The 27,326-nt window shown below is 41.7% G+C and overlaps 2 protein-coding genes across 25 annotated transcripts in view; both read left to right on the top strand.

The window, feature by feature from the left end:
• The window catches only part of pld1a (phospholipase D1a), a 57,328-nt gene extending 38,274 nt beyond the window's left edge, over positions 1 to 19,054 (top strand). For both annotated transcript variants that reach the window (XM_033642400.2, XM_033642399.2), the window contains exons 12-26: positions 3,964 to 4,045; positions 4,281 to 4,391; positions 7,111 to 7,296; positions 8,885 to 9,098; positions 9,209 to 9,337; positions 9,701 to 9,819; positions 10,244 to 10,357; positions 12,653 to 12,763; positions 12,891 to 12,979; positions 13,063 to 13,176; positions 13,355 to 13,404; positions 13,510 to 13,644; positions 14,132 to 14,285; positions 14,476 to 14,593; positions 16,408 to 19,054. In XM_033642400.2, coding sequence (XP_033498291.1) covers positions 3,964 to 4,045; positions 4,281 to 4,391; positions 7,111 to 7,296; positions 8,885 to 9,098; positions 9,209 to 9,337; positions 9,701 to 9,819; positions 10,244 to 10,357; positions 12,653 to 12,763; positions 12,891 to 12,979; positions 13,063 to 13,176; positions 13,355 to 13,404; positions 13,510 to 13,644; positions 14,132 to 14,285; positions 14,476 to 14,593; positions 16,408 to 16,632 — 1,951 coding nt within the window. In that variant the 3' untranslated portion in view covers positions 16,633 to 19,054. The remainder of the gene's footprint in view (positions 1 to 3,963; positions 4,046 to 4,280; positions 4,392 to 7,110; positions 7,297 to 8,884; positions 9,099 to 9,208; positions 9,338 to 9,700; positions 9,820 to 10,243; positions 10,358 to 12,652; positions 12,764 to 12,890; positions 12,980 to 13,062; positions 13,177 to 13,354; positions 13,405 to 13,509; positions 13,645 to 14,131; positions 14,286 to 14,475; positions 14,594 to 16,407) is intronic.
• A 5,862-nt stretch (positions 19,055 to 24,916) lies between these two features.
• tnika (TRAF2 and NCK interacting kinase a) overlaps positions 24,917 to 27,326 on the top strand; it is a 110,578-nt gene continuing 108,168 nt past the window's right edge. For all 23 annotated transcript variants that reach the window (XM_033642003.2, XM_033642012.2, XM_033642008.2 and 20 more), the window contains exon 1: positions 24,917 to 25,320. In XM_033642003.2, coding sequence (XP_033497894.2) covers positions 25,264 to 25,320 — 57 coding nt within the window. In that variant the 5' untranslated portion in view covers positions 24,917 to 25,263. The remainder of the gene's footprint in view (positions 25,321 to 27,326) is intronic.

Below are 27,326 nucleotides of genomic sequence, written 5' to 3' on the forward strand. Positions count from 1 at the left end.
CAGAACATGAGCAAATGAGTTGCTCTCTGCATGTCAGGGTGGGAGCGTATCTATGTTTCCCGGGTTCTATGTTCCCCACTTAACCCTGCAAAAAAGGTTCTATGTTCCCCACTTAACCCTGCAAAAAAGGTTCTATGTTCCCCGCTTACACAAAAAAGGTTATATGTTTCCCGGGTTCTATGTTGCCCGCTCAACCAAGCAGGAAACATAGAACCCTTTTTGTGTAAGTGGGGAACATAGAACCTTTTTCGCAGGGTTAAGTGGGAAACATAGAACCCGGGAAACAAAGAACCCTGGAAACATAGGGATGACCCTGTCAGGGCTGAGCTCCCCCTCACGGGGTCATCCCTATGTTTCCTGGAACCCTGGAAACATAGATACACTCCCCTACTCACAGCGCGCGCTGCACACACACACACACACACACACACACAAACTCAACAGAGTGAAGTCAGACAACAGCAGAGAGGCCGCGGTGCAGATGAAGGGAATATAACTTCAAGATTACTCTAGTTGACGACAACTACGCTTGTTACTGTAAGTAAGTGCGATAAAACCTCTGCCAGCCAAGCCAATAATTTATCAATACATGTGATCAGCATGTAGAAAGCCATATTTCAGTCGATCGTGGTCGACACAAGCACATCGCGCTCGCAGTGCTAACAGCGTTAGGAACAGTGTTAAAGACAAACTCAAATGAAAGCTGTCTGTATGTAGGCTAACACTTTATCTTAAAATGTACCTGAGGCAGCGGACCTGCAGACAGCGAGTCTCCTAAGTAGAGGGTAACAGCAGTAGCAGCACCAGGTCACCATCGGTCTGGCATCCCTCCTCCTCTTTCTCCAGAACAAACCGAACTGATAATTAAAACCCAGTAAAACACTAAATAAAACAGTTTCTATTTAAAAAAAATCTGTGCTTTAGACACACGGCTGTGCAAAAATGTTTCTTCTGTCTCTGACATAATTATCACAGCGGGCAAAATGATTTACTGAGCTATAAAAATGGTCAGGTCTGATCCTCGGAATCTTAGGTAAGCCGTGCCGTACAGCATGCTGCAGGTAACCATGGCGATGCACCCTGCTTAAAAGTGAGCCAGATTCGTGATACCTGAAAGCCTGAATTAAAGGTGCCCCTGTTGACTCTGTAAACAAACAAACGTTATGTTTACATTTAGTATGAGTCACCAAAACACATCATGCGTATCCTCGAGGTCAACATGTCAAGTACACTTCTGTCCTCATGAAGACGATCTTTCTAAACATTTAAGCCCTGCGTTGTTTACAGCCTTGTTTACTTGCTCGCTCGCACTCTTCGTCTGAGCCTTTCTTGGTACAGTGCTGTTTATTGGCTTGTAACCTTTGTTGTGTATCAGTCCCCTTCGCTGTTTCCCCATGTTTTCAATCTTCCTCTGCTGTCGATTCTTGAATAAAGGCAAAAGAGTCCTAAAAAAAATATTAAAAGGGCAGGGCAAGATATGTTATATTGCAGAATGATGTGTACGTGCACACATCAAGCATTGATTGCATCAGCATCCACCATCACACATATGTCTCTCTGTGTGCTTGTACCTGTAAGTCTTTCTCAGATGGTTTAATAATAATAGACTTAACCTTTCAAGAAATACAGCACGGAAGCATAAAAAAAAAGAGTGTCAGACCTGTATCAGAAAGTCAGAGCTAGTTAAAGGCTAATATGAGCAGATACGTTTTTAGCTTTCTTTTTAAAATATTCAGCAAGCTATCTTCCCTGACATCTATAGGTAGTTTGTTCCACAGCTTTGGGGCGTAATTATCAAAGGTTGCATCCCCAGTTTTCCTCCGGCTGTTACTGGAAGCCTCCAATAAACCAGCAGCGGATGATCGCAGTGTTCTTGGAGGCAAATAGTTAACAAGGGAGTTAGCAATGTAGCTCAATCCCAGCCCATTTAGGGCTTTGTATACAAGGAGGAGGAGCTTAAAATCTATTCTAAATGCAACAGGAAGTCAGTGCAGAGCAGGTAAGACTGGCCTGATGTGCTCTTCCTTTTGGTTCTGGTTAAAAGCAGAGCTGCTGAGTTTTGAATCAGCTGAAGTTTCTCAGTGGTGTTTTTTGGGAGGCCTGTAAAAAGTGCTTTACAGTAGTCCAATCGGCTTGAGATAAAGGAATGAATCAATTCCTCTGAATCTTTTTCATTTCGAAATGGTTGTACCTTAGCTGTGTTTCTGAGGTGGTCTTGTTTATGTGGAACCTGAGGCTCTGATCTGAATCAAGGATCACACCAGGACTTGTCACCCAGGGAGTTAAATTCCCCAGATTAGTAAACAGCATTTCTCTTTTTGTTTAAGGGCTGACAAGCAGGATTTCAGTTTTGTCCTCATTTATCTTTAAGAATTAATTGCTGATTAATGTATTTACAGCCAAAAGACTGGGAGTAATGGAGTTAATGGCTGCAGCATCATTTGGTTCAGCACACATGTACAGTTGCGTGTCATCTGCGTAACTATGGAAACTATGGTGTTTTTTAATGTTGTCACCAAGTGGCAGCAGTGGGAAAAATAGTGGACCCAGGCAGCTCCCTTGTGCAACCCCAAATGAGAGGTCATGTTTCTCAGACACTTGATCTCCAAGACTGACATAAAACTTCCTCCCAGTAATGTATGTTTTGAACCTGTTTAACACACAGTTAGAGAGACCAACCAAATTTTCAAGACGATTGATTAAGATGTCATGATCAGTCGTTTCAAATGCTACGCTAAGGTCTAAGAGGACAAGAACTGAGACCTTTTTTTCATCAGAATTTTCGTCTGAGGTCGCTGATTATTTTAGTAGGAGCAGTTTCTTAATTGTAGTAAGTAGATGATGCTGTGAAAATATAATCATGCATCAGCTGAAAACAACATAGAATAGTTATGATAGCTTACTTTAGTAGTTTGATACACACACAGGGGCCATCATCACACACCTTTCAAAGAACAAGCTGACACTTTGATACCCTGCTGGTGTAGTACATGCTGCTACACATTACATTATGTATTACCCACAAGTCCTGGCTGTCTGGGTGACGCAATGCCCGTGGCTCTAATTACAACCTCATCCACTCACCCAGAATAGAAATACACTAAGAGAAAGACCAAGTCTCCATAAAGTATCTGTTTACACTTCCGCTGCCCTTTGTCTCCGTCTGTCTGTCTCTTCTTAATTCACTGTCTGGGTCAAGTTCCTCAGATAAGAACTGATTATGTGAGCTGTCAGAGGAGTTGAAAGTACAGATGGGCCACCCTGCACTGTGTGTGTGTGTCTTTTTCACACGGGCATGTAAGCCAAATATATAATGAAGTTTAGCGTCTGAAATGTGTTCAAATGAAGAAGCTGAGTTCAAAACAAATATAATAAGTCGAATTTAAAAAGTCTTATTGTCAGATGACGGTCACATCTGAGGGTACAGTGACCTTGCAAGTGGTGTTTCAAAGATGCAAATCAAATAATCAGCTATCCTTAAAGTGCCTTTTTCTTTCCTTCTCCCTTTAGCAGTGTTTTTGTGGAGTTTTCTAACAGGAAACAAACACGGCTTTTGTCCCCTCTGCCACAGTTATAATATTCGTCAAAGTGTAATTTTGAATCTAATGCTTTATGGTCCCTCTGAGCCAAATGTGCAACTGTTCGATGTGGCTGAAATCCCTGTGTTCCAAGGCAGTAATCACTGGGCTTATGGTCTAAACCAATGAGGTGTCAGCCTGTGTAATGTGAGCCAATGGCATTGTGGACGTGTAAGCTCAGGATGCCAGTGTGAATGACTCATGTTGAGACTATATCATTATGTCATGTCTGTCATATGTTAAGTGTTTATAATGTGTTGGTAGCTCTAAAGGGTGAATGTAAACATCAGTTTTCTACATCTTTAAAGTTTTAGTAGGTAATGATGCTTTCAGAAATGTGTAAGTTTTTCACTCTATGTCTGTGTCCACCTCTTTTTTTGGCCAGGCTGAGTCCAGAGATCTTCCTGAAGAGACCTGTGGTGGAGGGCAACAGGTGGAGACTGGACTGTACCCTCAAACGCAAAGCAGTAAGTACTTGAGCTGCTAGATTAACATTATTGACGTTAAATCCCAGGCCTAGCATTGAGCACTACAGACTCTGCACTCATAAAAACATTAGGATAACATCAGATAACAATAATCAGGATCTCCTCCTCGGAAGTGCTTCATGACGTATTGAAACCAATGAAATACAAAACAGTAGAACGTGTTTAATGTCATGAAATGTGTTCTCAATGTTGTGTTTCCTGTCTGTCTCTGCAGCAACAGGGAGTGCGCATCTTTGTGATGCTGTATAAGGAGGTGGAGCTCGCCCTGGGTATCAACTCTGGCTACAGCAAGAGGACCCTCATGCACCTGCACCCTAACATCAAGGTAACTGAGGGATTATGGGTAGTGAAAGAGGATGCAGTTCTAAACGGGTTTTGAAAGACAAACCTGACTGTTTATTGTGAACAAATCAGAAACGACAGTGTTATAATGAGTGTTTGTTTGGGACTGGTGTGGTAATATATTACTTTTTTGCAGGAACAAACTAATATAACGTGGTACCAACAGAATTTCGGGTTATATTATTACATTTACAATGTCATGTAATGCGTTGCCACCTGAAATACACTGTTTATTGTTTTCGTTTTTCATTTATCCATACTGCTCTGCTTCCACCAGTGTGCCACCAGAAAAAGCATCCCCCGAAGGTTGTTGTGTCATGTCATACATTATATGCTACAATTACACAACAGTTAGTTCTGACCGAGTAATTTGATTGGACGAGAGGCATTCCGTGAGTGCTGATATAGAGTATAACATCACTGGGACTTGTAACAGTAAAATCACTCCGCTCACAGGTGTTATAAATAATAAATAATAAATACAACCGTTAATTAACCAACTGTCACACTCGCTACATTGACACAAACTGACACTATAGCGTTACACCAAGAAGATGGATATTTTCCCCAAAATTACATTTGAATTAAATTATGAGTGGTCGTCAGGAGAGGACGAGGAAAAGGAAAGCCAGGACTCTTCTGTGCAGACCTCCAGGTGTGTTTGAATCCGGCCGTGCCAACATCCAGGTTTGCCAATGTTTTATCAGCCGAGCTGGACGAAGTTACACAGCTGCAGATCAATGTAAATACAAAGTAGCTTGTGAGTTCCTGGCGTGTGTGCTGCGTTGCCTGGCAACAGACTGGGGGAACTGTTTTTTTTTTTTTTTTTTTTTCGCGGAGCTACATAACATACTTAAATAATTTATTTCATCACCTTTTGTTAACATTTCCTTACTCAGCATTGCTGTTTCATTTCATTTCCAATTGTTTTTATTAAGTTTTCAATAGAAAAAAACAAAAACAAACAAACCTGACACACAGAGCCAGAAGACACAGTTGCCTGAACGCTCTACATGGATACAATATCCTGCGTGTATCGAATATAACATATACATACAAACTTCACGTACATACCTACAAGTTTCTTGCTTCAGTAGTTTGTTACATTCTCAATACCCAAACCATGTACAGGTGGCTGCATAAAAAAAAAAAAAAAAAAAAAAAAAGTTGACAAGAGAAAAGAGAGAGAAAGAAAAAAGAGAGAGAGAGAGAAAGGGGGGGCTAGAGATGTGGATAGTCAGCATTGGTGTTTAAGCTGTTGTTGAACCGTTGTATAAAAGCAATATCACACTCGAGGTCGTGATGTTGTAACACACAGTTAGAGAGACCAACCAATTAATTCGGTGCCTATGACCGAATTACAGCTGTGACGATATACAGTACAACGTCACTCCCTCTCGTGAGATACTGCTTAATTATAGAAGGGTGCCGGTGATCGTATTGTGCATTATCATGTCCAGTCTGTTTCCATTCATATACCTACACCTTTTCCCATTCTGCTTTTTGCGTCCTAAAGCTCCCTGAAAGTAGCGGGGATAAGTAGCCTCCGGTTTGTTTTCTCCTCGTAACAATGATCGACACATCTGGCCTGGTTGACGTTAGTAGCTTATATGTTGGGTTTCCATTCACATCCTCTACAACTGCAGAGCAACACTTGCACACAGTCCCAGAAGTATGGAGAAACAGAACAGAGAAACCGAAGTACGCGCTTTGAAAAACACTCCTGATGACCCATTGTTTTAAATGTGATCTAACTTGTTTTCTCTCCTGCGTTTATGACTTAAGAACAGGTGACAATACAGGTTTTGCCAGGGTCATTTTTTCTCAAGTTGCTTTTTTAAATGTGTGCAATCAGGTAAAAAAAGAAACAAAAGTTTTGGCCATAGAAAAAAAAATTGGTGTGTTTGTTGTTGTAATACTCATTTTGGCCAAAAGAGGCTGAAGTGCACCACTACACGTGTTTTAAATAGGACTAAAAGCATTTTGTTTTCTTCCAGGTGAGTTTAATTTCTTATTTCTTTAATCACAAGGTACATGTATGTGTTTTATGTGCTAGTTACAATTTTAGCAACATTGTAACATTTCTGTCATGTCTTTCTTTTGGCTGGAAATGTATTTTAATCGGCGCTAATATGCTGTTAGCATTAGAAATTGAAACTCACCTGGAAGAAAACCTGGATGTTTTCACAGATGGAAAAAAAAGGTAACTTAGAAAAAATTATTCTGGCAAAACTTTTTTTCACCTGTTTCACATGTTTAGAAATAAAGGAACTTGGAAAGTCATCCTGGAAATATCTTTTCTTTCACCTGTTCGTAGGTCATAAACACAGGAGAGAAAGCAGTTTTGATCAGATTTAGAAAATGTACCACCAGATTTATTTTCCCTACGTGCCTCTCAGGGCTTCCGTAGTAATCAAAAGGTTCCCTGTCAGAAACCGAAATGGAGAAAGACAAACAGAAACAGTCTGTTCTGAAGTTTAATCCCAACAGATTCTCAGTGAGCCGAGTCCAGCTGCTTTATTCTACATCGTGTTCATGGTGTGGGAAAATCCAAATCCTTTTTGTATTATTTGTTAATGACTTGTTGGAGATGATGAAAAGAAACCAGAACCAGCTTTTTGGCCAAGTATGTGAAGAAATAAACACACTGTTACATATGATACCTTCTATGTACTATCATATTTCATATGTTTGTGTTCCAGGTGATGCGTCACCCAGACCACGTCTCCTCCTCCGTCTATCTGTGGGCACATCACGAGAAGATCGTCGTTATCGACCAATCCGTGGCCTTCGTGGGCGGGATCGACCTGGCCTACGGTCGCTGGGACGACAGAGAGCACCGGCTGACTGATGTCGGCAGCGTGACGCGCTCCGTGGCCCTCGAGCAGGTCAGACACACAGTTATGCACAAACACACACAACTAATTATACGTCCTGTCTCCAGTTTGGAGTTATTGGCAATAAATGTGGTTCCAGCCTCCTGACGAATGGTTCAAATATGAGAGGGAGGACAGGAAACGCAGAAATCCATTTCAATTTAACTCACACAGTTGCCCGGAGGGTGGTGACGTGGTGTCACTGCGTGTACCCTCAGTGATAGCCTGGGGTGATTGTGTACGTGCATGAATACGGAATATAAAAAGCAAACACTTTCACAGCTAGCTATCGATCTGACCTCTTCTCTTTAATGACACACATACAGCACACACACACACATTCTCATACTCAACTATGCTGGCATATTTTTTATTCATTAATCTTTCATTTATTTTTTAACAAGCATACATTTCAATAAATAAAATCCTATGCATTATACAGAGATATAACCAAAAGTTTGGCTATGGGATGGAAGGGAGTTCCATTTTGTTATGGCTTTAATGGAAAAGGTCGACACTTTCACCCCTAGCTGGGGTCCATATGCCACACCACTGGTTCCTAACCTGGGGGGCCTGACTAGGTGCCGCCAAAGCTTCACAGGGTGGTCGTGAGGCCTTTTTGATTTTTAAGGGCATAAGAAAACAGGGCTATATCTCAGCATGTCACTCATTTCTTCAAATACCAAGTCCCTGACAGGTAAAACTGAATGAAATTGTTATCATTCAAGACATTGACTTAAAAATTCTCACAGACTATTGCCCAGTTCAGACCAAAGATTCACGACAAGACAAGTTCAACCAGGAAACTACTTGCAATGCGCCATTCTGCAATGCTCTAAAAACCTGCCCGTTCACACCAGTGCAACTAGATGAGATGTTTTATCATCGCTATGCAACAACTCTCTGTTCTTCCGCTCTGATTTCCAGCTTATTTTGTGGCTGAATATAATTTGTAGCTTCTTAAAGTATGAATGAGGATAGTGATAGTGAGATACTGGCTACAGCTGCATTTGTAGTGGTGATGAAATGGCGAAATACACAAACAAAATGAGCATCAGATGGACTGTATTCGCTGTCTGTGGACTTAACCAGCGGACGTCACTACAAGCTGATTGGCTGTAGAAACAGGAGACGTGCTTTGTAGCACAATGCAAGCAGAGAATAATATAAAAAGTTAGAGAAAATGTCGGGAAAACTCATCACTGATGCAGCATTCACAGGAAAAATATGCTCAAAATGAATCGAAAACTCTAATTTTACACAAACTTCCTGTAGTTATTGCGTTCACTTTTTAGGTTAATGAGGCCGGTGAGTGTAGATATACACAGAAAACACACAAAACCCTTAACTGAGTTTTCACCTGTCCTTACCAACCTTATTGATCTTCCCTATGTTATTTGTATTAATAATGAAAGTCTAAATCACCAGCACCACAATCAGCCTCCAAAACTACCATAAAGTTGAATCAACACCTCTAAACGTTATCACCTTTATGAAGGATTTATTGTTAGGTGTCATATTAGACTGTTTCAGTTTTAGCTAGTTGAAGCTAACAAACTAGCAACCGACTGTACATCCGCTGTTGTTTCCATGTTCCCAGGCTGCCTCCACCAACAATCAATCCAGTAAGGGTGTGTCCTTCGTTGAGGACGTCTCCAAGAGCAATGGGCGAGGGACGCCGCCCGGCGATCCTGCGGACTTGCCCAAGCTGAAGGGGATCGGACGCAGTAGGAAGGCTCGCTTCAGCCTGTACAGACACCTGCACAAACACACTATGCAGCACGCAGACAGTGTCAGCAGTGTGGACAGCGCAGGTGTGTGTATGGGAGAGGATATGCGAGAATAACGTGAATTGTACTGTTTATGCAGTCCATTTTTCATGCTGTGTGTGTGTGTGTGTGTGTGTGTGCGTGTGTGTGTTTAGGGAGTGGTTCAGTGCGGAGCCTGAAGACAGGTGTTGGAGAGTTACAGGGCAACACACGCTTCTGGCACGGGAAGGACTACTGCAACTTTGTCTACAAGGACTGGATCCAGCTGGAGAAACCTTTTGATGGTCTGCTTCATACACAGAGACACACACACTTACACAAACTCCTCATTAGGTCTCTGAAATGCTTCCCTAATTACAGGGTCTGTATGTCTAGTAATCAAACCCCTGCTTAACATTAATCTTAGTCTCATACTTTTCCCTGTTGTTTGATGGAAACAAATATTCATCTGGAAACCTGGAGCCGAGCACATAAAACACTTATTTGTTCCTATTTTTTCTCTCCCTCTCTCTGCTCCGAACTCTCTGACCCCGCTGTGCTCCTTTCTCCCACCTCCTCTCCTTTTGTCTGTCCCTTTAACTCCATCCTACTGTGTCTTTTTACATTCGTCTCTCCTGTCGTCACTGGGTTGCTTCCATTCTGCGCAGACTTCATCGACAGGTACACCACTCCCAGAATGCCTTGGCATGACATCGCCGCAGTGGTTCATGGCAGAGCTGCGCGGGATGTGGCCAGGCACTTCATTCAGCGCTGGAACTTTACTAAGGTACTGCAACACACACACTGTGTCCTTTATTATGCACACACAGGGATGTAGAGGAGCAAACTTAGATTTTCTGAGCTAATTATTATGATTGTTTTGATGGCACCTAATGGCACTACTTCTTATTCAAATTCACAGTCACAATAGAGCAAGTGGAAGCTAGCTAATGCAAAATTTACGTTTGGAAAATCATGATTTATTGACCTAAAAAATAAGCAGAACATTAAACACTACCCTGGCAAACTCTCAGGAAATGTGTGGCTCAAACAGTGGAAATAATTTAGTTAACAACACGGCCGTTGACATTAAAAATACCCTCACACTCATGCTTTCCATGGAACCAGCTTTTTCCTCCCGTTATCCTGCTTTCATGCTTTTCCATTCCACCTCTAACCCTATATTTACCTTCCCTCTGTCCCTCCTACAGATCATGAAGCCAAAGTACCGCTCTCTATCTTATCCATTCCTACTGCCCAAGTCTCACTCCAGCGCCAGTGAGCTCAAATACCAAGTCCCTGACTGTGTCAATGCCAAAGTGCAGGTAAGAGAACCGAACAAGTGCCATTTTTGCCTTTAACTGATCTCAAAAAACAAAACATAGTCCAGGAAATGGCGTTTTTTCCTTCTATATAATTATGCAAAATGAGAAAGTGGGTGCAAAAAGCAACCATTCACCAAAGCTAAAAAGAACCACTGGTAGAAAATTACAGAGAGAACACAGGAACTGTATAAACTCCCACTTTCCCACACTGTGTTCCCCGTCCCAGTCTGCAGCACTGCTGGAAAAAGATAAAAGAGAGCGAGCGTTAAAAAACTCTCCACAGGCCAAAAAGTTATGTAACTACAAAAGTTTGCACTCGCGATTGACACTCAGAGTTTTTTTCACCGTAAGGAAGCGACCTGTGAGTGAAATGCTCGGCTAAAATAAGAAGCGCACGAAGATCCCATCACAACTCCATCAGGTTTTGTTCTAAGGGAAGGTGTTCTTTGGTTTTCTCAGTTTTGTTTCATAAATGATCGTGTGTTTTATTCAAACTGTGTGTTATTAACCTGACACCTCCATGTACAACTTCTCCATTTGTATCCTCTATAACTACAGCCAATGATATGCACCAATTAAATGTTTTCTTTTTTGACAGTAAAGTTAATGTCTTAATGGGAATTATTTGCCACTGATTATTTTTAGTATATTAATAGTAATTATTTAAGTATAAATTAAATGTATTGAATATTATAAAATAATTTTAATAAATAAATGATTTTTAATTTTATTATTTTTTTAAAATAATGTATAATATTATATAAATTAAAAAAAATTAAATATAAATTAAAATTAAATATAAATTAAATATTATATCATATATAAATAAAGTAGTATATTATTATTAAACAAAATTTTTAAGTTTAGAAAGTGGGAAAAGTCATGAAAAAAATATATGGTGTTCAGTAGTTATTGTTTTTGTTTTGTTTTTTTTATATATTTGGTATTGGTATTTAAAGTCATACAAAATGCAATAAATCACAGATACAATGGGAAAAATGTAGTATACCCTGCCTTTTTTTTTGCTCCAATAGAGCTTCATCCCTATTGTACCGTTTAGCAGCCAAAAAAAATCAATTGCATAAACATTTACATGTACATATAAATAAATTCAAAGTGACAAAAGTCGTAGGTGAGACACAAAAAATGAAATACATCAAATTAAAAAATCCAATGGATGATTTAAAAAAAATATATAATCAGTAAAATCATAAGTGATCAGTAAGAAAAAAGTACCAAAAATAAATATAATATAAAAAATAATGAATAACTTATATATAGTATGGGGTCAGTAGCATGAAATACAATATCACTTGTGGTCATTTTTTCTTCACAGGTTAAAAATGGTTGCCATATAGCATAAAATTTCTAAGCGCACCCTCTTGTAAAATATAAAGTTTTCCCCAAATCATGATGTATAAGGTCTTTAATGCATAGCTTAATCCCTCCGCAGGTTCACCTACGGAAACCTTGTTACACCTTCTACTTCACCTAGATAGTCAAGTTTGATTGTCTTCTCAGCGCTCCGCCAGGACCGTGACTGACCCCAGCAGGGCCAATCTGAGGACCTCACTAAACCATCCAATCTGTAGTAGCAACGAGCGGTGTGTCCAAAAAGGCAGGGACTTAATCAACGCAAGTTTATGACCCGCGCTTACTGGGAATTCCTCGTTCATGGGGAATAATTGCAATCCCCGATACCTATCCGGAGTGGGGTTCAGCGGGTTGCCTATGTCTCTCAGTGAAGGGTAGACACGCTGATCCACTCAGTGTGGCGCGCGTGCAGCCCCGGACATCTAAGGGCATCACAGATGTGTTATTGTTCAATCATTTTTCCCCGTTAAAGGGTTTTTTTGGGGGGAGTTTTTCCTTATCCGCTGTGAGGGTCCAAGGACAGAGGGATGTCGTATGCTGTAAAACCCTCTGAGGCTAATTGTGATTTTTGACATTAGGCTTTATAAATGAAATTGAATTGAATTTAAGCAGTATCAGTCATCTAGCTTAAAGAGATGCAAAGCCATTATATTTTTTGCCTGGCGACGAAGACGTACATCTTGTGGAGCTGCTCTAAATACTGTCGCAGTAGCAGTAGATCCTATGGGTACATCCAAAACATCTGAAAAGGTTAAATATTGATCGCCAGAAACTATGACATAATACATTTACACGTATTGTACTTATGTTGTATTGGCACATCCATATGGTGACAATTGTAGGAGGTGCAAGATGTGGCCCGCTTTCAGTGTTACTGCTATAATAAGCCTGTGTGTGTGTGTGTGTGTGTGTGTGTGCAAGGTGTTGCGGTCGGCAGCAGATTGGTCTGCAGGCATAAAGTACCATGAGGAGTCCATCCACAATGCCTACATCCAGGTCATCGCCAAGAGCAAACACTACATCTACATAGAGGTAAAGCAGCAGTGAGGTTCTGTCAGTGGACTCAGTGACTGTCTAAATGCCTCTCTACTCTGTCACATGAAGTTGTACATGTTGAAGCCTGAATCGCTGTGACTGTCCTTCTCTCCTCTCACATCAGAACCAGTTCTTCATCAGCTGTGCCGACAACAAGACGGTCTACAACAAGATCGGAGACGCCATCATAGAAAGGATCCTCAGAGCACACAAGTACTCACCTTTATTTAAACGATGTCACATCTTGACGCTGCTCTGTCTGTGTCTTTATGTAACTGAGGTGTGTTTGCTCACAGGGAGGGTAAGAAGTTCCGTGTGTACGTGGTCACCCCCCTGCTTCCTGGCTTTGAGGGCGACATCACCACGGGAGGAGGGAACGCCATCCAGGCTGTCATGCACTTCAACTACAGGTGGACCACATGACACTGTGAAATACAAAGAGGAAGAGTGAAGGGAAATGAGAAAGCAGATGTGGAAGCAATATTAGAGCTCTATTGTGCTTTATGTCTTACTCTCAATTTGAGTCTGGGGTGTACTTGGTTAATATTTAAATAGTTTTTAATGAGTTTTAATCTGTTGCCTCCTCAGAACCATGATCAGAGGAGAATACTCCATCATCTCACAGCTGAAAAAGGAGAGTAAGTACAAGACTTTTCTAGAATATTAAATATTTGATGCCTAATATTAAGCATAGAAAAGTGCTAATAGAAGCCCACTTTGATCCCTCTCCTCTCCCCTCTCAGTGGACGACCACTGGATGAACTACATCTCCTTCGCCGGCTTGCGGACTCACGCCGAGCTGGAGGGACGTCTGGTCACAGAGCTCATCTACGTCCACAGCAAAATGCTCATCGCTGACGACAACACAGTCATCATCGGTCAGTCTCTCGTCCGCTCTGTCACGTTCCGTCTCTCTTGTTGTGTTCACCGGCTACTATTTGAGGCGGCGAGCCTCTCGGCCTCGACACCATCGAGATGTGATAAATCTAAAAATCTGGCTTCATGTCTGTATCTTGCACCATGTGTGCTGCTAACAAGTGTGTGTTCAGACACTGTTGAAGTATGTGGGGACTGCTGCAGCACAGCTCTGCTGCGCCCTCTGCTGGCTGATTCGGTGCAGCTCGCTCATTCACAGAACAAATCAAAAGGCTGAAATTTGTTCTACATGCTCTCCTTTCTTTTTTCTTTTCCTCTTAGACATCTCTCTACATTTGTATTCAATAGTATTTATACAGTCAACATTAATAGGTCAAATAAAGCCATATGGTCTCTTTTTAAAACCATAAAATTATCATTGTGTATAGTATGATAAAGATGTAAGGCAGAGATTCAGCTTCCATGCTCTGTTCTGTGTGTCTGTATCAGGCTCTGCTAACATCAACGATAGAAGCATGCTGGGTAAGCGTGACAGCGAGGTGGCAGTGATCGTGGAGGACTCTGAAAAGGTCCCTTCGAAGATGGATGGAAAGGACTATGAAGCTGGACCCTACGCACTTCAGCTTCGCCTCGAATGCTTCAGGTGTGTGTGTGAAAGAGAAGCACAGAGAGAGCTGTGTTTACGTAGCACTTTATAATCCAGTGGAAACATTATGCAACAGTTTTGTTTGTTTCTAATGGTTTCAATAGACTTATCTTGCCATCCATATCCTAACAGCATCCATCCAAATACCACAGTGTAGTGTATTTATTTCTCTTCTCTTTGTGAACAGGACTATCCTCGGAGGTCACACTGACACCAGCATTGACGTGTCCGACCCCATCAGCGATCGCTTCTACAAGGAGGTGTGGATGACAACAGCTGGCCGCAACGCCACCATCTATGAGAAGGTAAGGGCGGACATGATGGTGTAGGTGAAAGTATTTAAAAAATGAAGTCAGCTGAGGAGTTAGCACATGTGCCAGATGGTGTTTTTTACAGGTACTGTCACTTAGACATCATTCTTAAATGCCATCTATTAAGGAAATTGTATCACAGCTGCTAAATTTGAGAAGCAAATTTTTAATATTCACTTCAATAACAATAATTTTCTGATGTGCTCAAAGATTCAACAACATGAAAAGAATGAAACGAAAGAACAATTTGGTACAATGAAAAAAGTTGGGGTTACTTTTCTTAAATTCTTGCCACTAATGGAGTAAAATAGTCTGAGGGTGGTGTTAGAGGAACGGCCATGTTTTTAGCTAAATCACAAAGATTTATCCTCTGTGCAGTGGCCATTTTGGGACATCTCAGACTCAGTTTGTCACCCCCAAAGTCATTGGGATTTGTCCTCAGGGGACCTTGAATATTTGTGCCAAATATCATGGCAGTCCATCTAAGAGTTGAATAGATATTTTTCTGTAAACCAACTAGCTAAGATCGTCATCCCAAGAGCGGTCTACAGAAGTGGTAAAGACAGCAGTATGTTGCAACACATACACCAGAATAAATGTTGGCATTGTACGTTTCTGTAACATTTGTAAGTTTCATAAGTAGTAGATATGTTCAAACTTTACATTTCCGTATATTTCAAAAATGCTGTGGTTAACATGTGGTTATGTTCAGGCACAAACATTACCCGTTTAGGCTTAGGAAAAGATCATGTTTTAGCTTAAAAATCCTGGTTTTCGTGAAACAGTCGCAGCTAGAAATGCCACAATGTCTCACTTGAAAAACACCCACTTCTAGTGCCACAATCCTGAGAATAGCCACAATGTCTTGCTAGAAAGCACCTGGTTTTGATGTTGCAATTACTGCTGTAAATGCCTCTATGTCTCGCTAAAAATCAAACACTTTTGGTGAAACAATCGCAGCTAGAAACCCCACGATCTCTTTCCAAAATCATCCATTTTTGGTGCCACAGCTGCAGCTGAAAATGCCCTGATATATTGCTAAAAATCATGCAGATTTGGTGCTACAATCCCAGTTAGAAGTGCCACGATGTCATGCTAAAAAACACCTGGTTTTGGTGTTGCAATCATGGCTGGAAATGCCCCTGTCTCGCTAAAAATCACTAGGTTCTGGTGCCACAATCCCAGCTAGAAATGCCACGATGTCTTGCTAAAAACACCCAGTTTTGATGCCACAGTTGTGGCTGGGAATGCCCTGATGTCTTGCTAAAAATCACCCAGTTCCAGGGCCACAATCCCAGGTAGAAATACCTGTATTTCTCGCAAAAAGCATCAGTTTTGGTGACACAGTCAAGGCTAGAAATGCCACGATGTCTTGCTAAAAATCACCTGCTTCTGGTGCCACATTCCAGCTAGAAATGCCATGATGTCTCATTAAAAGTACCCAGTTTAGGTGACACAATCGTGGCTAGAAATGCCACGATATCTTGCTAAATACACCCAATTTTGGTGTCACTGTTGCAGCTACAATTGCCACGATGTCTTGCTAAAAAACACTTGGTTTTGGTGTTGCAGTCGTAACTTGAAATGCCCCTGTGTCTTGCTAAAAATTACCTGGTTCTGTTGCCACAATCCCAGCTAGAAACACCACGATGTCTTGTTAAAAACACGTGGTAATGGTGCCACAATTGCAGTTGGAAATGCCCTAGTGTCTCACTAGTGAAAAAAAAAAATTTGCAGAAATGTACACTGCCAACATCTTCTGGCAAGTGGGCTGTATGTTATTAGTACATGTGTGTGTTTTTCTCCAGGTATTCCGTTGCCTTCCTTCGTCCCTGGTGAGGAACATGTCCGAGCTGGAGCAGTACCAGTCCAAACCGGGTCTGGCCCAGACCGACCTGGGCCGCGCGCAGGAGGAGCTGCGCAAAATCCGAGGCTTCCTGGTTCAGTTCCCTCTGGACTTTCTGTCTGAGCAGAACCTCATGCCCTCTGTTGGAACGAAGGAGGCCATGGTGCCAACTGAGATCTGGACATAAAGGATGCACCACTGCCACTGCTTGAGCATCTTGAGGGAAGTATCTGGATTACAGTTGTCATTATGGATTTGCAAGAGATTGGGTTTAATCCAGAGATGAGGGTCTCCTCTGGATTGATATGACTGCTGGGCATCGACAAATCTCTCAAATCTGTTTCTGCTCAGAAACAGCACTTAACGGCTTATTTGGACAAGCATTAACACTGTTGGGATTTATGAAGAACAAAAGACGTCGCACTTTGAGGAAAACATTTATGACTGCATTCAAGCTGTGGAGATGAAAAGCAGGCACATGAACTTTGGGTTTTGGGAATCAACTCAGCTCTGGACTCTTGGACCTTTGGACTGTTTTTAAACTTCACAAGACAGCGAGGACTTCCGGAGAACCAGGGTGAGGCTGCGGTGACATTTGTGACAATGACGCTAACAAACATTCAGCTGTTAGTTTTAAAAAGATCACAGGATACACAGAGATGGCGATGCATGTGATGAGTTTGTAGTGTAAGCTCGTAAGGTGCAGTGGTGCTTCAGTACGTACGCTGTTCATGAGCTCAAGAAGAGATGACCAGCCTCTTTAAGTCATCTCAGATGTATTTTAAGGATCTTTTATGTCAAACAAATCCAAACCACGTGATGGCTTTTTTTTTTACCGATTCAACATTGGTGCATGATTTTACTAACTGTGCTCAGATTGTCAACACGATAGCTATAATGCATGAACCAATCACATCTCTGAGGGAACCCTCAGAGGCGTTATATTTCCTGTCAAAGGTGTTTCGTGACAGATTGTTCCTGGACTTTAGTGCTGAAATCAAAGTGTTGAGCTGACCCAGGTACAGAAGCTAAGTCAACTCGGTTACATCATACTGCGTTTAGAGGGGTGTATGATCAAATACTAAAGTCATAGGTGCAAATTTCAGGGGGGATACAGAGGAGACGTCCCCTCAATATTTAGAACATGTGCTTTTGTCTGCCCCAATAAAACCTTGTGCACTTTTGACGAAATTAAAGACATCTAAACCATAAACTGAAGCAGAAAATGCACAAACTGGTGCATAAATATTAACCAGAATGCTGGAATTTAAGTGTTAGACACTCAAAATTTTCTGGCAGTGAACCCTTAAATCCCCTGTATCATACACGTCCCCACCCCAGTGTTGAAACGAAACCTACACCCTTGGCTACAGAGTAAAGTGTAATGAGACAATCGGCACTCCAATTCAAGGTGTCATTTCCTTCTTTGCTCAACAGATGGTGCTAGCTTCTTATAGATAGCTTGTACAGCGGCAATACAGCTCTCTCTGCTATTTTATTTCAGTCTTACGGCGACAGCTTGTAGAATTACAGTCTTTGAAACGATGTAAACAATGACAATAAAAACACTATTTTCCATAAAGCATGATGCCAGAGGCAAAACTGTCACATGAAGGTACAGTTTGAAGTCACGTGTTATGTTTCCTGGCAGTTCCAGTGGTTCTCTCGATGGAGCTTTTGACTCAGAGTGAAAAAAAAATGTAATTTTTTTATGTAATGAAAAAGCATTTTTCTAGGGATTGGTAAAATATGTGACCTATGAAGCATTTGATGTATATGTGAATGTATGGAATTTATGTCACCTGATTTGTTTTAATTTTTAATATATGTCAGCGTATTTTGTTTGATCACCAGCCTCCTTTTAATGTGAAGTGAAAGAACCACTTGATCAGTATCCAGCTGTGCTCTGCTTTTGCGTCACATCTAAAATGTCACTGCAGATGATTGGTTAATTATCTTCCCTAAGGTTATGAAGCGAAAAAGGCGGACCTTGGTGGTTCCTGTAAATCAACAACATGAATGATTTCATTTGGCAGACATCCTCCATATTCGTTAAAGGGACTTGGTGACGTGCTGATGTCTGGGTCACACACCCTACGTGAGAATCACCGGCATTAATTCAATGGAAGAACAATAACTGCATTGTGCAGCAGCTGATAATAAAACTTGGATATTTTTAATGGGACCAGGATATTGATGAATGTTAACTGAGGTGACAACAACTGAAAACATCACGGCTTTTTCGATTTGTGCTGATTTTGACATCACTGTATTGTTTACCCTCGCTGTATCCGTCACTGCATTATCTATGGAATATGAATCATTTAACATTCTTTAAACCTGTATATTTTTTTAAATGTACGGCATGGCTGTATGGACGGTTGTGGATTTTGTAACTAAACCTATGTTTCTTTATCATAACCATCATGCTGCAGTCTTTTCCTGTCCACTATCTCAGCTATCCCTTTGCCTCGAGTCAGCTGATGTTGCTTCCACTGTTTGTACAATACCTTTTTTGTACAGTTGAAAGTATTTCTTATATCTGCCTGTTGATTTAACACGGTGTAACTTATAATTTAAATGGCTAACAAATAAAATTATCTTTGGAACTCTTGTGTCATTCAGTCGCAAAGTGAAAAACAAGTTAATGTAAAAAAAAATTGTTCTTTATTGATATTTTCATTGTAGTCAATGGATGTTTTTTGCTTCTACACTGCTCTTAAAAATGAAGCGAACATTTAATTGTCACAGTTTAACACCAAGTCAGTTAGACTTCAGAGATATCAATCTCCATTTAGGAGGCACAAGTGATTGTGACTCAGTTTCACCTGTTATGGTGCAAATCAAAGTGACAACAGGTGCAATGGAGAGGCAAAAGCAAGGCAAGCCCCAAAAAGGGAATGGTTTTACATGTGTCCTTGTCACTACTGGTAGCAATTGGGTAGCAGGAAGGTTTGCTGTATCCCCCAGCACAGTGTCAAGAGCATGGAGGAGATACTAGTAGACCAGCTGTTACACAAGGAGAGCTGTACAGGGTCGTAGAAGGGCATCAACCCAGCAGCAGGACTGGTATCTACTCCTTTGTGTGAGGAGGAACAGGAGGAGCACTGCCAGAGTCCTACACAATGACCTCCAGCAGGCTACTGGTGTGCATGTTTCTGACCACACTGTCAGAAACAGACTCCATGAGGGTGGAATGAGGGCCCGACGTCCTCTAGTGGGACCTGTGCTCATGTAGCCAGAGTGTGTAGGCAGTTCCTTGATGATGAAGGCATTGATGCTATTGGATGCCCCTGACCTAAATCAAATTGAGCACCTATGGGATGTTATGTAGCCAGTCCAGAAGCTCACTGATGCCCTGATCCAGGTCTGGGAGGAGATCCCCCAGGACGCCATCCGTTGACTCATCAGGAGCATGCCCAGATGTTGTCAGGAGTGCATATAGGTATGCGGGGGCCACACACACTGAGTCACATTATGAGTTGCCTGTGATTTCAGTCTTTTACTCTGATTTTCAGTGAGAAAAACATAATTACAGACAGTAAAACAAGCAAAAGAAAGCACAACAATAGTTACACATGAAAGAAAAAGTTTAGTTTATCGGAAAGCCACAGTGAACAATAACATTTTTAGCCCTGATTTACATTAGTTGGCAGTTTTAGCAGACCTACAGGGAGCCTGTTCCACAGGTTGGGACGTAGAAACCAAAAGTTGCTTCTCCTTGCTTAGTTTTGATTGTGGGAACACTGAGTTCCTCAGATGACCTGAGGGGTCTGGATGCTTCTTATCATTCAAGTGAATCAGAAATGTATTGAGGCCAAGAAAGTGATTTCATGTGCTCCACTTTCTTGGTGTTAGTAAAAAGGCACAAACTAAGTTTTAGTGCCAGCATCATCTGGGTATACGTTCTAAAATGCATCAGCAGTTTAAATGGCCGTAAACACTTTACTGGGTCTGGTGTATGTGATAGTATAACAGACCCTGTGGTTTTATGAACCTGAGTATTTAAACATAAAATTAATGTAGAGTTGTTGTTGTGTTTCGCAGCTTAAATTGCAGACACTTATTCCAGTGAAATCTATTGCTGCGTAGAATCTGCACTGTCAGTTCCAACTCTTACATAAAACTACCAGGAAGTTTGATCTGATTTTTTTTCCCCCGTTGTCATTATTCATAAGGTTGGTGTTGATGGGGATCTGGCAGTTAAACTTGAGACGCCTATCTTAACAATCAGCAAAGATGTGTTACGTAACACAGTACCAAGGAAATTCAGGAGGAACATAGAGTGTGGACCTGCTCAAACAAAATCAGTGCTTTGTAAACTTATGACAACTGTTGAATTAATTGAGAAGGCCATCCAACTGTCAGCTGACACTCCCTTGACATCCCTTTTGTTGACATGTCTTTGGCAAGCAGTTTTACAATGTGCAGCGCCAGTCTTGGCACATTCTCCTGTTAGGTTCTAAATTATACTGATCATTGGACACATTTGGTTTAAACCGAAGACGTTCAGCACCTGCAGATCATGTAAATGACTGCATTAAGTTTCTTAAAGTATACATTTGACTTTTTGTGATTTATACACGTGTAGACATGTATTCATATGCACCAGGTAACTCCACTCTCTCAAACTGGAAGCTACAAATTAAGTGGCTCCCAAAGTCAGATTAAGGGTGCAGAAATGTTCCTTTTTATCATTGGCTGAGTAAGAATATTCTAAACAATTGTTTCCTCCCATAAAGAGAACTCTGAATCATGTCATGTGTGGCTTTAAAGGAAGCTCTCCAAAGTGGAGTCGAAGTAAAAAAATAGTGCCTTTAATTGTACTTTAAGGCGCTCTATGCAAAATTGAGGTAGCTAGGTGGGCTGCAAGAGAGGGATTTATACATCTCCCTCGAATCAGCGCTGTACCCCATGCCGTAGCCTGACGTGCACCTCCCCAGAAATGTAACTAGACATCGTGGCAAAAGAGACCTCTTGTCTACTTTTGTAACCATTTCCCTCAGTGGAAACAAAACTTTTATTTACTTTAATTTCACAGATAAGAAACAATAAATTGTAAAGACAATAAAGCCTCCACAAAAATAGCATTTTAAGTCTTGTGTGTGATTTATCCTGGCTTCATATGAGCAGAGGAAATATCCGCTAGTCCTTAGCCCTATTTATACAATGCAAAATGCCATAGGCTTGTGCTAATAACGTTAGCATGCTATATTTTTTGGGAAACGTGTTTTGTATAAGACAGTTGTTTTGTCGGTGAACCTTGTGAGTTGTAATGGAGCCGAATTTTGTACCATTAGCTTTGTTAAATGTTCATATGAGTAGAGGAAAAGTCCGGTAGCCACTATGCTAATTTATACAATGTAAAATGCCATAGGCTCGTGCTAAAAACATTAGCATGTTGTATTTGTGGGGAAAATGTGTCCAACAAAAGGCAAGTGCTTTGCATGTGAGTGTTGTGAGTTATAGTGAAGCTGATTTGTGTACTTGTGTTTGAAATTGTCTCCATTTAGCCATGTTTAATGAGTGTTTTAAGTGTGTTTTGGGTGTGTTTTGAATCAACTAAACTTTACAGCACTTCACAGAAACACCACTGCCGACCAGTGATTTCGGAGGCATAGAGCTGACGCACAAGTATAAATACCGCTTAACAGCTAACAGCGCTAAATACATTAACAACGCTAAACAACGTCAACTGTAATGACAGAGCTAATGATGTTAGGGGAGAACCGGAAAGTGGGCCCTGTGATTCTTCAATGCTGCCCCAATATCAGTGGTAACTGCAGTGCAAAGCAGCAGCCATGAGCTAGCCGGTGGGGTACACACATGCACTAACATGCACGTGCTGGCAGACCTGTTTACCACAACAAACCACAGAGAAGCTTGGATTACAACACACACAGAGGTAAGGAGACTTTATTCTCTGCTCAGGACGCCGTCACTATATCTTTACATAGCAAATAGCGGTTTGCTGTATTATTTCTCTGACTGTTGCACACAGAACATTTAAGTGCAGCACTTGAGTAAATGCACTTAATTGCATTCCACCACTGATCAGGATACGGCAGCTACTGCTGTTAATCTCTCTCTTGTGAGTCCCCCAACTTTATGAAAGTGCAATACTAAACTACTGGAGTGTCCCTTTAAGACAAAATCTAATTAAGTTGCTCGTGATGGATAAAGTAACAGATATACCCATGGGTGGATTATGAGACAATGGGCCCCTGGGCACAGATATGCAAATGGCCCCACCACCTCTGCTACTTAGGAGAGAATATACACAAATCATGTGGTGGTTTTGCCTCTTTTTTTGTTTTATTTTTGTTTTGCATCTCTTTGTAGTCGTTATGCATCTTTTGTGGTTTTATATCTCTTCAAGGTAATTTTGTGTCTCCCTGTGGTTGTTTTGTATCTCTTTGTAGTTATTGTGTGTCTTTTTGAGATGATTTTGTGTCTCCCTGTGGTTGTGTTGTGTCTCTTTGTAGTCATTTTGTGTCTCTTTGTAGTCATTTTGTGTCTCGTTGAGATGCTTTTGTGTCTCCCTGTGGTTATGTTGTGTCTCATTGGGTCATTTTGTGTCTCTTTGTGGTTGTTTTGTGTCTCATTGTAGTCATTTTGTGTCTCCCTGTGGTTGTTTTGTGTCTCTTTGTAGTCATTTTTTGTCTCCCTGTGGTTGTTTTGTCCCTTGTAGTCATTTTATGTCTCCCTGTGGTTGTTTAATGCCTCTTTGTAGTAATTTTGTGTCTCTTTGTGGTTGTTTTGTGTCTCATTGTAGTCATTTTGTGTCTCCCTGAGGTTGTTTAATGCCTCTTTGAGTCCTTTTTTGTCTCCCTGTGGTTGTTTTGTCCCTTTAGTCATTTTTTGTCTCCCTGTGGTTGTTTTGTCCCTTGTCGTCCTTTTTTGTCTCCCTGTAGTGGTTTTGTGTCTCTTTGTAGTCATTTGTGTCTCTTTGAGTCATTTTTTGTCTCCCTGTGGTTGTTTTGTGTCTCTTTGTAGTCATTTGTGTCTCTTTGAGTCCCTTTTTGTCTCCCTGTGGTTGTTTTGTGTCTCTTTGTAGTCATTTTTTGTCTCCCTGTGGTTGTTTTGTCCCTTGTAGTCATTTTATGTCTCCCTGTGGTTGTTTAATGCCTCTTTGTAGTAATTTTGTGTCTCTTTGTGGTTGTTTTGTGTCTCATTGTAGTCATTTTGTGTCTCCCTGAGGTTGTTTAATGCCTCTTTGAGTCCTTTTTTGTCTCCCTGTGGTTGTTTTGTCCCTTTAGTCATTTTTTGTCTCCCTGTGGTTGTTTTGTCCCTTGTAGTCCTTTTTTGTCTCCCTGTAGTGGTTTTGTGTCTCTTTGTAGTCATTTGTGTCTCTTTGAGTCATTTTTTGTCTCCCTGTGGTTGTTTTGTGTCTCTTTGTAGTCATTTGTGTCTCTTTGAGTCCCTTTTTGTCTCCCTGTGGTTGTTTTGTGTCTCTTTGTAGTCATTTTTTGTCTCCCTGTGGTTGTTTTGTCCCTTGTAGTCATTTTATGTCTCCCTGTGGTTGTTTAATGCCTCTTTGTAGTAATTTTGTGTCTCTTTGTGGTTGTTTTGTGTCTCATTGTAGTCATTTTGTGTCTCCCTGAGGTTGTTTAATGCCTCTTTGAGTCCTTTTTTGTCTCCCTGTGGTTGTTTTGTCCCTTTAGTCATTTTTTGTCTCCCTGTGGTTGTTTTGTCCCTTGTCGTCCTTTTTTGTCTCCCTGTAGTGGTTTTGTGTCTCTTTGTAGTCATTTGTGTCTCTTTGAGTCATTTTTTGTCTCCCTGTGGTTGTTTTGTGTCTCTTTGTAGTCATTTTGTGTCTCTTTGAGTCATTTTGTGTCTCTTTGTAGTCATTTTGCGTCTTTTTGGTCATTTCTTGTCTCTTTACGGTCATTTCACCTGTTTTGATCGTTGTTTTCTACCTTTGTGCAGTGCCTTTGCATCCCTTTGTAGTCATTTTGAGTCACCTCCTGGTCAATATGTGTTAACTTGAGTGATATTTTATAGGTAAAGGCCAGAGGGCCCTCTGAAACTTTGGGCCCTCTGAGCCCCTTGCCCAGTAGACCTGTTCAGTGATCCATCCTTGGATACACCTGCAGTCCAATCCAACAGCCCTGTAATACCTTTTGAATATTATTTCTTTCTAAAATTTAATACAGAAAAAACACCTATAATAAAAAAAAGATCATTTTTATTTTCTCGAAAAAAATCAATAAACTAAGGAATTTAAATAAATGTGTTTGTGTAAAATAACATGCAGGGTGACATCATGCTCATGCATAATGTCACGAAACGTTGCTGCTTTCCACTGAGTATGTCATGAGATTCGTTGGAAAGAAGGAAAAAGTTTGTGAGTCCCTTCTGCCTCAGCAAACCACGCCTGTTACTGGGCGGGGTTTGCTGAGGCAGTAGGCAGTAGGCAGTGCGCTCCCCCCCCCCTCTCTATATTCACTGGCTGTCACAGCAGCGGCTCCAGGACGAGCACACTAGCAGTAATCCACTTTCCACGGCGCTTCACCTTCCTCTGTTCCGTCTACATCCCTCAGACATGGATCTGGAGGTGCTAACGTACGCGGCGCTCTCGCTTTCCATCCTCCACGCATTTGCGCTCTAGCTGTGCGCTCCCGGCCCGTGGCTCGTCCCGCTGCTGACCACTGTTTTTTTTTTTGTTTGTTTTTTTGAGACATCACTGTGTAGCAGCAGAGACGGGGGACAGTAGATAACTGAGCAGCAGCAGAAGAGGGACCACACAGTCGTGACAGCAGAGACCGTTTCAGGATATTCGGGGCAAGTGAGAGCTGAGCTTTTTGTGTCCTCCATCATGGCGAGTGACTCTCCAGCGCGGAGTCTGGATGAAATCGACCTGTCCGCTTTGAGGGTAAGACGATGTGACATCTTTCTTTTCTTTTCTTTTCTTTTCTTTTTTTTTTTCGCATCTTACAAATATAGCTGAGAGAAACCGGTGTGTGTACGTGCCGCGCGCGCGCGCGTTTCTCCTTCTCCTGCACCTGACAGCGTTCCCTGAATAGCAACCGGCAGGAGAGCAGAGGAGGCTGCGAGAGGCGGATGTGTGGGAGCCAGGCCGCCACAATGTGTCAAATTATAGATCAAATTATATATAGACATTAACTAAGTTGACAGCTGCCTCGCGCATCTGAAGCCTCATCTTCATTCAGGGCAATAACAGGAAGGTCTGATGCTGTGTGTGTGTGTGTGTGTGTGTGTGTGTGTGATGCTGAGGTTGTAGCTGGGATTCTGCTGACCTGGATAAGGGGGTTTGTGTATCTTTCTTTTCTTGGGGCCAGGCTATTATAGGCCCATCAGCCTTGATTCAAACAGCAGTGGAATTTAACCCATGTCTCCCACACACACACTGCTGATTCTCTTGGCTTGTGTGTGTGTGTGTGTGTGTGTGTGTGTGTGTGTGTGTGTGTGTGTGAGAGAGAGAGAACAAGACATAAACACTTCCTTGTTTTCAGTCCAAAAATTGCCATTTACCCCCCTTCCCCTCTCCTCTGTATGGTCAACTAGTTTCTGCCTGCTGTTTTTGGAGCTATCTACTTAGTGTGTGTGTGTGTGTGTGTGTGTGAGTGCCAACCTACCTGTAGTCAGTGCAGCTGAAGCTTTGCATGCTGCAATCGCCTGTTCTTTTGTTCATCCAGTGTGTGCTGCAAAAACCACAGCACACACACACTCACAGACAGACACAAACAGTCTCCTGCGCTTGTGTTTATGCGTGGATACCCATGTTTTCGCCTCGCTGGGCATGGTGTGTGTGTTCCTAATGTGTGGGTGTCTGCCGGGCTCATAGTCAGCTGCACACAAGTAAGGGATGCTGCACATGAGAATGGGGCTCCAGCTGAAGCTCTGAGAGACATCACACACACACACACACATAGACACAATGCAGTTGTATTTACCTGTTTCCGTGTCTGCTTTATTGTGCCCGTATGTCCATTTTTATAGCCTCATTCCGCCTGTCTCTTCCTCTCTCTTCATGTCTGTTTGCCTGTCTCTGTGTTGCTGTTAAAGTCACAACTGCTCATCCATCTACCCTCATGCTATTCCGTCTTTTCTATCAATTTTATCACCCGTTTTTTTTCCCCAGCGTCTTGTCTGTCTGTCTGACTGACTGAATGCACCTCCCCGTCTATCTGCCAGCCGCCCTGTCTCTTGGCATTATCTCTCTCTGCCCACCTCCCTGCCCTGCCTGCATGAAGAGTAATGTTCACAGGGGAGGTGAATGAAATGTCGATAACAGACGCTACTTTTGAGGTTTACACCTGCAGCATGTTTTTGCCGTGTGTGTGTGTGTGTGGGAAAGCGGAATTGGAAGGTGGAATGGAAAGGAGAACATGAAAGAAGAAGAGGAAGGAGAGGAGGAGAGGGAATGAGAGACAGAGGAGACAATAAAGAGAAATGAGGAAGAGGAGGGAAGTGTCTGTGCATTGGGAGTCAGCCCATGCATGTCCTGTTCTTTTGGAGGCGTGATGTCAAGCACTGCAGCGCCAAGGACACACATTTGTTTTTACATGGTGTGGTCATGCATTGGAAGGTGTGCAAATGTATCAACAGTGATCTTTTGACCCCCCTTTTCTTCATATGTTGTATGTTTGTGCACAGTGACACAGACGCTCTTGAAGAACCTCATGGTTTGTTAGATTATGATTTACTGGTATTATAAGAACGAGACTTCAGAGAACTCCTCTGAACTGCTGATAGGTCACTGGCTTCACACTTTTGCAGCCAAGCTTTGTGTAAACCCAGCCGGCATTGCACGTCTCTGCAAATCATGATGAAACATTTGTACTCTATTATGTAGCAGATGTGTGAAACTTTTATGTTGTGGATTCACAGAGAGAGCCAATCACAATCATTTCCTGA

Source organism: Epinephelus lanceolatus, chromosome 15 (assembly GCF_041903045.1).
Source record: "Epinephelus lanceolatus isolate andai-2023 chromosome 15, ASM4190304v1, whole genome shotgun sequence".
NCBI lineage: Eukaryota > Metazoa > Chordata > Actinopteri > Perciformes > Serranidae > Epinephelus > Epinephelus lanceolatus.